The sequence below is a fragment of the Pipistrellus hanaki genome (assembly GCF_964339955.1).
Source record: "Pipistrellus hanaki genome assembly, chromosome: 3".
Lineage (NCBI taxonomy): Eukaryota > Metazoa > Chordata > Mammalia > Chiroptera > Vespertilionidae > Pipistrellus > Pipistrellus hanaki.
The window spans coordinates 112,186,626-112,200,665 of NC_140505.1; the positions used below are offsets into that span (position 1 = coordinate 112,186,626).

Genomic DNA, 14,040 nt, shown 5'->3' on the forward strand with positions numbered 1-14,040 from the left:
TGTATTTTCATGTAGTTCCATTTGTGTATTTTCTACATCTATGTAATGGAAAAATACAAAGCTATGAAAAAGGAAGAACTCTTACCATTTGTAACAGCATGGGTGGACCTGGAGAGCATTGTGCTAAGTGAAATAAGCCAGTCGGAGAAGGTAAGTTTCACATGATCTCATTCATATGTGGAATCAAATGAACAACATAAACTGATGAACAAAAATATGCCCAGAGATATAGAAGCATCCAACAGACTGTCAAACCTCAGAGGGAAGGCAGGGGAGGGGAGTGGAGGGAAGAGATCAACCAATGAACTCATATGCACATATGCATAACTCATGGACATAGACATTAGGATAGTGAAGGCCTAGGGTGAGGAGTGGGGCAGGATGGGAGAGGTTAATGGGGGGAGCGGGGGGAAGGAATGGGACATATGTAATACTTTCAACAATAAAGATTTTTTAAAGATGTTAGAGGAAAAGATAATTTGGGACATGGACAAAGAGAGGTCCACAGAAAAGGGAACTAAAAACTAATAAAATGATGTAAGAGGGGCTAAAAGAAAAAAAAAAGGGAAGGGCCATTCTAAAAGCCACAATGCAAGTAAGGTAAACACTAACAGACTTCAATAGGTTAGTAAATAGAGTATTGCTGATTTTTGTCAGAAAGGTTTTAGGGAACTTCAGAGATGAGATGCTATATTTTTGGTGTATAGATCACGGATAGAATGGTGAAGGAAATAAAGATGAAGGCAGCCAGCCAGTATACTACTCTATTTTTTCCTACAATGAATATGTAGCAACATTTGTGTGATAATATTACGCAATGATTGAAGTCAGTTTCCCTAAAAATAAAATAAATACGAGTGTAGCTGAGGAGGGTCTGTGCGGATTCGAAGGCCCTCTGTTGTGTCTATCCCTAGGGTTTAGAAAACGATCAAAGGGAAAGAAAAAACTGCTGTGGAGAGATATAACTGTGAGAAAGCAAATAACATTTGATTTTTTTTGGTCTTAAAATATGATATGAGTGTTCCTGTAAGTCTAAGAAGAGATCATGTTTCAATCAGAAGTTTGTCTCTAGAAGCACTTAAACTTGGATGCATTTTCCAGTTGAAACAGTAAGGCTAACACTAAATAAAGAAAGGCTTACGTGTCCACACTCATTGGGCCACCCTGTGAGGTAGTCCATTTCCATCTTACAGATGCCGAAGGGAGCTGTAATTGACCTGCGGTGGTTAGGAGGGAGCCCCGAGGAAGCTCAGAAATGGTCCTTTGAACCTAATGCTCTCCACTCTTCCCTGTGTTCTACCTTTCATAATACGATGTGAACAGTGTTGAATGAGTTGTATAAATTAAGCTTCCTTATTCCAGAACAAGATAGATTTTTAAAAACAAAATTACTATCAATCAATAAAACAATATCTGAAAATGAGATTTGAAAAATCTGCATCTTTCCTCAAAAGGCATAGCATTTTTCCTCCTCAAATATAAAAACTGGAAGATGTTACTTAGACATATGTGTTAAAGAAAAAAAGAACACAGTGAAACAATGCGTTGTAATAAACTCAAAGTAAAATGTGTTAGGGTGATTAAAATATGCATTTAAAAAGTATTTGGAATAAAGCTGCCAATAGGAATTAGGGACACAAAAATTATTTCTGTAAAACAGAGCCTAACACCACATTTAGTGCCAACATTAGGTATAGTTTCCTGGATTTCATGTTTAAAATTTTTAAATATATTTTCTGTCTCTTTTTTCTCAAACATAATATATCTAAATGGGATCACAGAATCTGTTTTATATGAAAACAGACAAATGAAAACATAATTCCATATAAACAGAGAATATTGGTCTTTATTTTTGTAATCATTTTTTAAAAAAAGTTCTTCCAGAAAACAATTGCTTTAAGGTCTCCTTTGCTACACTTGAAACCACAACTGCCGTAACTTGCCTGCTGATAAGTCAGGTCTAGATATTAGTACATTACACTATCACTACAACTGTGACTCAGGGTGAAAATTGCCCTAAATCACTGTTATAATCTCTTGAGATTAAAATCATAATTTTCTATGCTGGGCTGGGTAGGTACTGAGGTGCTGTGGTTGTTGGAGGGGTTAAACTGAAGCTACTGGTGCATTTATATTAGGGAGGATTCCTAAAACACCACAGTGGAGTCTGGGTCAATCCCTTACTGTGAATGAGCAGTGGCCAATAGAAAGGGGAGAAGAAGATCCAAGACAGCTGAGGTAAGCGGGTTCCGAAGCCCTGTCAAAGGGGAATCAATAGATCAAAAGGTTCATGGTGACCGGTCAGAGTAAGCTTTATTTTTTATTACAGGAGGCTTGTCAGCATGAAATAAAAACAAATTACTCAAGGCAAAGATTTTTTTTTTCCTTAAGTGAGTTTCAGCAAACTTCAGACCCAGACACAGGACTCAACGGTATATTTCCTGGACAGCAAGGTAAACTATTTTACACTTTTAAAACCTTAAAGTTAAGACTTTGAAGTTCTGATCCATCAGAGGCATGGGTACACTTTCAATAAATAAAACAAATCCCTATTCTGAAGGAAAAAGACAATTTCAGTGTCTCTGCTGGAAGATGACCAGGGCAGCATTCTGTAACTGTAAGAACTTTGACAGCTTGTGGAAGTAGCTCTGCACTTGTCATTTTCCTCAATTTAGCTGCAAGATGGAAAGCTTAGCATTTCACAAGAGATGCTGGGTTAATTTATCTTTTTTTTTTTTTTAAAGGAATCAGTAAAATTTATTCAGTCCTTATTATCAAGCAGTTGAACTAAATGTATATTGGTTGAATGTTACTGGTACATATATGTATTTTTTCCTGTTAAAATATTTTATTGTGCCTATAATTTGTTTATGTACTATGGGAAGGGTTCGTGTTTTTTAGATGATTCATATATCAGTGTTAACCTATTCTTTGTTAGAAGCCATACTGAAAATTGGGAGCCCTCCCTGCATCCTAAACATGTTTTTGGTTTGGTTTTGTTTCATATCAACATAAAAATGCCATAATTAAGTACATTATTTACCTAATTATGATATAGAGTTCATGATTCAAATTTCTTGGCTGAACAATTTAATTCTGTACTTATATTAGAAGTCTCTCCCCAAAACGCCAAAATAAAACTTACCTGAGAAGTTGAGCAACAGAGTAAAAGATTAATCACACACTTTTCTTCAGACCTTAAAACGTTCCTCAAAACAAACTGCTAAAACGTTCTCTGATTGCTCTTACTTTGGTTCAAGGCCCAGAGCCTGGGAAATCTCAACCAGATGTTCTGCTCATTTAGAAATAAAAGTAAAACATATGCCTACTTACTAGGAAAAACACAGTCTCTCAATGTGAATTATTCAAAGGTCACTTTTTTGTACTATTCTATTCAACTCCAGATTTCAGTTAACTTCCTTGCATTAAGTAGCTTGAAGTGGAAAAGCACTTATAGTTCCTAAAATTTGCTTTTCAGTTTTCATTGTGATTTGGTTAAGACCAGAAAGGTACAAGTTGGTGAATCAGTTTCAGTGTCTGCAAAATGCTTTGCATATAGTGCCTCCTAACTAAGTGGGTGTAAATTACTGTCTATGTCTAAAATGTTGGCACGTGTTTACTTTCTGCTAAAAGAAATAATGCTTTCGATCATTTTAGTGCATGCAATTCTCTCTTTAGAGATGTCCAGTATCTAACAGTTGTATCCTTTACTACAGGTACTATAATGGCAACCGCAGTCTGTCTCCTCATCTTGGTGGTATTCCTTACAGATTCTGTCTGGACTCGAACTGTGAGACAGGTCTATGAGGTCCATGATCCAGAGGATTTTAATGAGCAAGACTTTGATTGCCCCAGGGAATGTTTCTGTCCCCCCAGTTTTCCTACTGCTTTATACTGCGAAAATCGTGGTCTCAAAGAAATCCCTGCTATTCCTTCAAGGATCTGGTATCTCTATCTTGAAAACAACCTGATAGAAACCATTCCTGAGAAGCCATTTGAGAACGCCACCCAGCTGAGATGGATCAATCTAAACAAGAACAAAATCACCAACGATGGCATTGAAAGAGGAGCCCTGAGCCAACTAAAGAAGCTGCTCTTCTTATTTCTGGAAGACAATGAGCTAGAGGAGGTTCCTTCTCCATTGCCCAGAAGTTTAGAGCAATTACAATTAGCTAGAAACAAGGTGTCCAGAATTCCTCAAGGGACCTTTAGCAATCTGGAGAACCTGACCCTTCTTGACTTGCAACACAACAAACTCTTAGACAACGCCTTTCAGAGAGACACCTTTAAGGGACTTAAGAACCTCATGCAGCTAAACATGGCCAAGAATGCCCTGAGGAATATGCCACCAAGATTGCCAGCCAACACAATGCAGCTCTTTTTAGACAACAATTCCATTGAGGGAATACCAGAAAATTATTTTAATGTGATTCCTAAAGTGGCCTTCTTGAGACTAAACCACAACAAGTTATCAGATTCAGGTCTCCCTTCTGGTGGTTTTGATGTGTCATCCATTCTAGATCTCCAGCTCTCTCACAATCGGCTCACAACGGTCCCCCGAATCAACGCTCACCTGCAGCACCTGCACCTGGACCATAACAAAATTACAAGTAAGTAGCTATCAAGGTGTGTCTCTGACTGAAATGTTCATAGTCATTAAATGTATTCCATATATTCTTTAAGAATAGCAACTTGTTTGTTGGTTTTCTTTTCCAACCAATCTGCCCTTAGATTTTTTCAAAGTGTATTTTTTAATTTTTAAAGTGTATTACTTTTATCTCTTAATAGATGGTCTCAATGCACCAAAACGTTTCAATCTTCGAATTGCAGATTGAAAAGTGGACTTCAGTGATCCACAGGGGACTGGTATCTGTTGGAGAAAGTAAATGCCTCCATCCTCTTTACTCCAAAGGAGATTCTGAGGGTTTTTTCTTTTCTTTTTCCTTTTTTCTGTCTCACTGAACAGACTTATTTAAGAAAGTGTCCCAGGCACAAACAACCTCATGAACAGTAACAGAAGGAACATGATTTATAGGTTATCAGGAAGGTGCCTTTTTCCTAAAAACTCCAGGGCAGCTGATGCCTACTGCCCTCGTTAGAATCTCTGCTTTAGATCAGTGGGTTTCTCAAACTTTAGTGCACAGGCCCGTACCTCCACCTAATTGAGTACTTCTAGATGGGACCAGAGACTTTTCATCTCTAATAAGTTCCCAGGTGATGCTGAGAATGCTGCATCCCCTGGGAATCATGTCTTGGGGACCAATACTCTAGTTTAAGGCTGTGCTCAATGTAAACGAAAGCAAATGTCCCTGGACTTTGGCAACTCCTCAGAACTAATGGCAATCTCCAAGGTACAATACCTCTCCTTTCCTGAAAATAGTTTTGGATAAGAGAGAGTGAGGTGAGTGCCAAGTGTCGTGGAGGCAGAGGCGCTGTCAAGGAAAGAAGTGTTTGTAGAAAGAAGAGGCTAGAGGCATTGAAGGCAAACTTGGCACTTGCACAGTTATGCCCAAGACCAGGCTGACTGTGGTGCAGAAGCGGACAGTGTCTTCCTGCAGCCACAGGGGCATTGGTATCAGCCAGGCACCTGCCCGTGCATCCTCAGTCCCAGCACACGCCCTCTGGGAAGGCAATCTTGAGGAGACTTCTGAACAACCTTAGCTACACATGCCTAAAGTGAGAATCGGTTTGTAGAAAAATGACACAGATAATTGTCAGAAAGTTATGCTGTCTGGTTATTACAATCTAAGATTTTCTACAAGTGTATAATCATATAAACATCCCATTTGTAAGAATAAAAATATTTCTGCTCAGTACTCCTCAGTAATTCAAGATCTGTCTGGTTTTTCTAATAGCATACGCGAGTTTAAAAATCCAGGAAGTAATAAGCAGGTTGCTGCCACAACAGTTATTTTTCCATGGTGATGAGACATGTTGTTTAATCCTGTAGTCAAAAGCAAAAGATGTAACAAAAATGTTAATTGGACCTGTTTCACTGAACCTGATAGTGCAACAGCCAATATGGACCTAAATGTGTGCAATTTTTTCCTGATGAAAATTCTGTACTTCTACAAGAGCATTCCTCATCTGACAACCGAGGTCTCATAAATATTGGCTGTAGGAAGGTGCTTTAAAGTGATTTCATGTAAGTCCCTTTTTGTGAATTAGGAATTCCCCTGAGAATTTGAGGTTGAGGGTGTTTAGTAGTGAGGTAGCAAAGTTCAACACACAGTTGGGCACATATGCCAGCACTTACATTATTATACAAAGCAGCACAGAGAAGAAAAGGACTCTGTAGTTCCTTCATTAACATTTTAGAGAGCTTTTACAAAGTGTTCCCTTCTGTCTTCCTTCTTATACCTTAGCAGGCCTCAGAGTCACCCGAGGGCTAGTATCTGACTCAAGAAGTCTGGGGTGGGGCCTGGTCATTTAGTTCTCAGGCAAGTACTGGTACTGCACGTCCAGGGACTCCACTTTAAGAACAACAAATTATCTTTAAAAGAGCCTTGTATGCTATAATTAGAAATTTATAACAAAAGAGAAACTGAGGCGCTCAACTAGGAGAAGATAGTTGCTAAAAACAAAGAGTAAATATAATAGCAGGAACCTGAGCCCAGGACTTCTCATTTTAAATATTTTTTTTTCCTGCACTCATACAGAATAATCACAGCACATTTTTTTTTATTTTATTTTATTGATTTTGTACAGAGAGGAAGGGAGGGAGATAGAGAGTTAGAAACATCGATGAGAGAGAATCATCGATCAGCTGCCTCTTGCACACCCCCTACTGGGGATGTGCCCGCAACCAAGGTACATGCCTTGACCGGAATCGAACCTGGGACCCTTCAGTCCCCAAGCCGATGCTCTATCCATTGAGCCAAACCGGTTTCGGCAGACAGCACATTTTTCTTAAATTCTGAAAATTTAAAACTTTAGAAAAAAATTTCAATAATTTCATAGCAACAACATCAACAAAGATCAACTGCTTTATTTGCTTCTTAATGTAGATATAAAGCATGGCCATTTTAATTCTCCAAGAAAATAAATTTAAAATGAGTTTTTCCCTGGATATAATTATTGGCTCACCATTATATTACACTGTGTTATAACAATTGTTAAAGTACTTAGTTCTTCTGGCCATATAATCTACTATAGTTGCTAATAAAATTATTTCCAAGAAATGCACCTTTTATATGAAGATTTGTCAAAATTTACAAGGCAGTGAACTTTTCTTATGCAAAATAATGGCAACACTTATTTCTTCTGAACTCTTTAGGGACTTTAAATTTGACATAATGTTATGTTAGGTACTTCTAGATGGCCTCTCAGAAACACCATAATTAATTTAATTAATATATTAATTAAATAAAATATAACTAAACTTAGAACACATGTTTCTTATGTTCCATTTGTTTGCACAGGCATTGGTTATGAGCACAGGGTGATAAGGATGAGGAGATAGTACATAGAAGAACCAATCTCTCCAGTAGACAAGGGACGCTGTGCAGTAGGAAAAGGACTAGGTGGGGTCCAGCTCGGACCTCACTTGCTGAAATACCTGGTGTGCATTACCTGACCTGTCTCAACCACTATTCCCACAAGACCCAGGTGGGGAGAATTTTAAATTATCTGATAAAGGCTGTGTGGTATTAGCATGATAATTATTTGGGGGGGGGGGGAATAACTTTATAAACATAAGACTGTCATACAAATGAGTCATTTTTAGTTCAATTCACAAAATAGCATAAGATCATAGCAGAGCAACCTTACTGTAAGCATAAAATTCTTCAATACAATATAAAAACCTAGGTGCCATCAGGACAAAAGGAAGGGGCCATTGCCAAACTAGGTGGGTCTCATCTTCTAAGGAAGAATTTTTGTTCCAACTCGTTTCAAAATGGGATTTAAATGCAACATAGGGATTCATGGTTGAGATCGGTTATTATACTTCTCCAAATTCTGCTAGTTTAACAGGGCTTCTCTCCTAAATCTCCTATATCTCAGTATAATCATTGATGCCAGGGGCTCTGATCCAAGGCAGGGGCACAGTTTCTCACATCCTAACCATCTGAAAAGGCTGTTGGGATATTTTCTGGCTTGAATTATTTGTTATTTAATTCTTGGCAAATGTTTCCATTCCAATTAAATACACTTAAATATAAAGATTCAAGTTATTTTTATGTGTTACGTATATACACGTACATTAATTGTACTTAAAAAGCTTGTCGTTATATAGTTTTGCTTTGAAATTTGGCATTTTTAAGGTAACTTTCAAGCACTTTAATAGACTGATTTTTCACCTATGCATACATCTATCCATCTACCCATGCACCTACCTATTCTTCCGGTACCGACTCTGAATTGTTGTCTCTAATAACCTAAACTTTATCTGTTTCAGCATGTAGTAATCTAAGCTTACTTTATCTCACCTTGTTTTCATTTCAGCTTTTAACAATGTGTCCTTTCTAGTGCTCCGTATGACATATAGCAGAATATGGAGTCAGATGACTATAGATATGCTGCCCATTTTTTCAGGAACAACTTTATAAAACAGATATGCATAACCCCCAACTTACCAAAATCGTTTGTACCTCTGTCACTTTCTAGATCATAAGACTGGCCTCAAAGTCTGTGGTAATAGTTTCTTTGTCCTCCTTCCTCCAGTCTCTTGTGTTCTAATTCATTTATTCATGCTCTCTCTGTCTGTCTAGATGTGAACGTCTCTGTAATATGTCCTGCCACTTCCACACTGCCTGCAGACCAAGATTCCTTCAGTTATGGACCTCATCTGAGCTACCTTCGTCTGGATGGAAATGAAATCAAACCACCAGTCCCAATGGATTTAATGAATTGTTTTAGGCTCCTGCAGACTCTCATTATTTAAACACATGTTCAACAATCTAAAATTGATTTAATACACTAATATTTCTGACACGATATTTGGATAACATTCATAGGTGTAAAACAAAAATACATTTCCAAATGCTCTAGGCCACCATTTTCATCTGTGCAGTTTAGTTTTTCTATTCAAAGAGGCTTCTTTCACAGTAAGATAAACTACCTTTTTTTTTTTTTTTTTTTTTTTTAAAGAGAGGGAGGGAGGGAAAAAAAGAGGAAGAGGGAGAGAGAGAGAAACATCACAGAGAAAAACATGCATCAGTTGCCTCCTGTACATGCCCCAACCAAGAATTAAATCTGCAACTTGGGTATATGCCCTGATTGGGAATCTAACCCACAACCTTTAGGTGTATGGGACGATCTCCAGCCAATTGAGCCATCTGGCCAGGGCCAGCCTACAAATTTTAGTAAATAAAACAGACACAGAGTTAAGTAATTAACTCAAAGATAATTTTTGTCTCTTTCACAATTTATTAATACCATATGCAATTGTATTGTTGTGCCATAGAAAGAACATATTTGTTTGCATATGTTCAAAATTGCTTATTCAGATACTATTATATATTTACAGTAGAAGTATAGCAACCTAACAGGAGGTAGGACGATCTGTAGAAAATTTTACAAATGAGACAAATGAGACTTTTTTTAATCATAATTATAAATAAATAATTAAATCCAGTTAGCTAAGTAGCTTTTGTAGGTTGAAGCTTAGTATTTAGCCCAGAAATAGGTATGGAATACATCAAGTACTTCATGAGGGAGTTTTAGTCATTGAATACCAAAAGTCAAGAGCAACAGCCATTTTTAGTTTACTATTATTTTCTATAGCTGCTGTTTCTATAGTACAATATACTTCAGCATTTAAACTCCTACATTTTTTACACTTCCTATAACACATTTATGACAGAATCTTATTTTAACATTTGAAATCCACTTGAATTGCAGTGTTTAGCTCATATATTTGTCAGTATTTTCTTGGATTTTTAAAATAAAAAAGAGTGAATGCTTTCTAACAAAATGGAACTATTTGTTTCAGATTTATTTCAGGCACATTACTCACAAGTTTTATTAAAAACACATTTTAATAGAAAGTGTTAGGGTGACAACTGTTTCCATTTTTCTAGCATGAGTGTATGCACATATATTTTCCCACTTTGTTTTTTTCTTTCTTCTAATAAACATGAGAAAAAAATTCATACTCTAAGTATCTGATGTAATACAGCTGTTTTTCATGAGTTAAACAATTAATCCAGGATTTTGTTAAGTACAGTTTCTTTTAGACTGCTGATTTTGTAAGACATGTGCTATAAACAATAAATATTACATAAAAATTAATATGTGCCTTTATCAATAGTATTCTGAAAAATCCTATAAATTTTATATATATCCCTAGATAAAGGAATATATATATATATTGTGTGTGTGTATGTGTGTGTGTGTGTGAAACACAACATTTAAGAAAGCTCAACATATTGTTTTACTCCAAAGCTTCTCAGAAGCATAATATGTTATTCTGTAATGTGACTTTCCAAGAGAGGATATAAAGTGCAATATTTCCTTCTTATTTTCACAACAGAACTTATTTGGGGATGGGAGGGAAGAACCACCTAACACACTTTGAACATAGTTTTTAAAATATAAGAAATATAATTAATTGACATAAAATATTACTGTTTTTAAAAACTTCAAAGCACATAAATAAAATTATATATACAATTATTACATAAAATATAGGTAATCAGGTATCATGAGGCTGGGAAAGAAGAATATGTTGAGAGAAATATAATAACTTTAAAAACATGGCATGTGAAAAGAGGATAGAATATATTTCAGGAACTCCAAAATGAAGAGGAGAGCATATAGGTAAAATTTAGTATGAGCCATATATTAGCTCTTACCAAGAAAGAATTTCCTAATAGTTGTTAGGAGTCACTCAGCAAAGAAAGCAACTTTTCTTGAGCTAGAATTACCTACAAGGAATGCAACAAGGAATGAGTGATAATTCAAGAGAAAGAATACAGAAATGATTCTTGATCTGTAAGCAAAGTTGTAAAATAGTCCTCTTAGGACTTTTAAATTAAGAATTCTATCTCTTCCTTCCTTCCTTGTTTCTTCCCTCCCTTCCTTTCCTCTTACCTTTTTTTCCTTTATTTCAGAAAATATATTTTCGAGCACCACATATGTACCAGGCTACATTATATCCAGGAGATATAGTAGTGCATGAGGTTTATGCTATACTATCGTGGATAAGACACAAATTAACTGAATAATCACAAATTGTGATAACAAAGATGCATGGTGCTAAATAATTAATAATAGTGATTCGATATTTGCATAATGGTTATATGGCAAAGGCCTTCTATGGAGAATATACAATGGCCTCAAAATTCTACAGTAAGAAAATCCACTTAGAAAATGAGCAAAGAATGTGAACAGACATTTCACTGAGCAGATACAGATACAGCAAGATATTCCACATTGTCAGACATTAGAGACATGCAGATTATAATCACAATGATATGTCACTACATACCTATAAGAATGGCTAAAATAAAACACAGGCGCACCATCAAGTGCTGGTCAGGATGTGGAAGAAACACACTTATTCATTGCTGGTGGGAATGTAAAATGGTTCAGCCACTTTGAAAAACCAGTTAGCACTTTCTTCTAAAACTAAAGACACAACCTCCATGTGACCTGGCAATTTTATTCTTGAACATTTGTCCCAAAGGAAAAAGAAAGTATGTTCGGACAAAAAATTGTACATGAAGTGTTCAGATCAGCTTTATCTATAAACACACAGAAAACTGGGAACAACCAAAATGTGCACCTATAGGTGACTGGTTGAACACACAGGCAAATCCATACATGGAGGACTTCATAGCAGGGAAAAGGAATGAAGGATGGATAAATACAAGGCTTCATTCAGGGCATCGTAAGGGAACAATGTTGTGTGGAAAAGCCCACTGTGATTCTATTTACACAATGTCCTTGAAATAAAATTACAGACATCAGGGGCAGCTTCATGGTTGCCACAGGTTAAAAATGGGCCTGGTGGTGTAGATGGTTATAAGGGCAGAGCCTGTGGAGATGGAGCAATTGTGTCTTGATTATGGTGGTCACATAGATCTGCACAAAAGTGAACAGAAGTGTACACACATGTACATGTAAGTACATGTGAATCTGGTGAAAAAGGTCTAAGCTCAGTGAATTGCCCCAAAGTCAATCTCTCAGTTGTGACAGTATAATTTAATCTACACTAATAAAAGAGTAATATGCAAATTGACCTTGCCTTTGTGACACCTACTAGCTAATAAGGGGTGAGTATGTAAATTAGCTTAACAAAGATGGTGGGTTAATTTGCATATGCAGGCCCCGAAATGGCTGTGGGCGGGACAGGACACTTGAGTCGCCACCATGTCGATGACGCAGGGGATCTGCTTAGCCCCCTTTTGCTCTGGGCCTCTGGGCAGCATGGGAAGGCAGAAAGGCAGCTTTGATGCCAGAGCGAAAAGGCAGCTTCTGTCGGAGTGAAGGCAGTGCAAGCAACCAGGGTAAAGAAGGCCCATTCTTGCATGAATCTTCATGCATCAGGCCTCTAGTTTAAAATAAAAGCTAAAAATACTGAGAAGTTTGAACAATAGATATCAGATGTAGGATTGTGAGGCAGGTGGTCTGGAATGGAGTGGGAAAATCCAGTTGTGATTCTACTAATATAGGGGGAGATATCAACAATAGATTCAAGGTGTTTTTCTTTTTTTCTCCCCCAACAGTTTAATGAAGCAAAGCCAAGATATACTTTGAATGGTTAATATGTCTCAGTGTAGCCCTGTCTGTCTTATAATTAGTGACAGAGACCAAAATCCAGACTCAGAAAAGAATTGTCTAATGTAAAAAATATATAACTGGAAAATTAGTACAAGGAAAAAGCAGAGTGACAAAGAATATTATTAAGCTAAAAAGAAAACAAGAAGAAAACGTCATTAAAAAAAAAGACAAGTAAAAAGAATAAAATAAAATAGTACATTTGGAGCCACATATATTGGTAATTGCTTGGTACAAAGGCTAGGATCTTGTACTTTAGAGAGAAAAGACTGAGTTTCCAGTCCAGCCTGTGCATTTCCTAACTCTTTGGTCTTAATATTTCTCAGCATGGAATCCTCGTCTCCAAAAGAGGGACAACCCAACTCTCTTCCACAGTTGCTATGAGGATAGGAGAAAAAACAGGTGGATCCTGGTCAGGTAGCTCAGTTGGTTAGATCATCATCTGGATAGCCAAGGTTGTGGGTTCAATCTTTGCTTAAGGCACATACAAGTAGCAACCAATGAATACCTACATAAGTGAAACAACAAATTTCTCTCTCTCTCTCTCTCTCTCTCTCTCTCTCTCTCTCTCTCTCTCTCTCTCTCTCAATAATAAAAAAGAACAGATTTGTGGTTCATAGTTCACATCACTTGACACATAGAAAGTACCCAATAATTGGTAGGTAAGAATTTTATTATTAGGAGGGATTCCAATACACAAAATTTCTCTATACCTGACCATATTTTAAATAAGGAACTGAGAAAAATGTTTTGGTGCAAGAGAAGAGTAAATAGGCAAGTGGATTTGAGAGTGACAGAAAGGGGCCAGTAAACCATGACTCAAAATTGGATAATGAAAAAAAAGAAAAGAAAATCAGGTGGGCACAGATGAACTGGGGGGGGGGGGGGGGGGGGGGGGAGACTGAAGACTCCATAAGATGAAGTACGCAGGTTTGAGGGCAAACCTGGGAGGAAAAGAGTGAACTCGGCCAGGGAGACTACAGTTTAAAATGGCTTACATAGCCCATGTTGAGAAATGAGAAAGATTCTGGGTGTGGCCAGAGGGAATAACTGTCAAAATAAAGAGGAATTGAATGTCACCGAGGTCAAACAAGCCAAGGAATTATGATTTCATAAGAATCTCAGATGCACATGCTTATAGTTTATTTTAGCATTCTGGAGAGAAGAGTCAACACAAAATGACAAAATTTTTGAACATTACAAATAATTTAAGGAGCTTGTTCAATGTCATGTAGCTGTTTATTGATAAACACAGGATTTAAACCTAAGTGGATAGACTGCCTTAAGAACTTTTGATCATTATGTTATACCACCTCT

At 36.9% G+C, this 14,040-nt stretch overlaps 1 protein-coding gene across 1 annotated transcript; it reads left to right on the forward strand.

Annotated features, from left to right (window-relative positions):
* Positions 1–3,716: 3,716 nt before the first annotated feature.
* Positions 3,717–8,884, forward strand: KERA (keratocan; the record flags this gene model as incomplete). The annotated part of the gene is made up of 2 exons (XM_084876430.1): positions 3,717–4,610; positions 8,712–8,884. The coding sequence occupies exons 1-2, from the start codon at positions 3,725–3,727 to the stop codon at positions 8,882–8,884; spliced, it is 1,059 nt and encodes a 352-aa protein (XP_084732556.1). The 5' UTR covers positions 3,717–3,724.
* Positions 8,885–14,040: the final 5,156 nt, after the last annotated feature.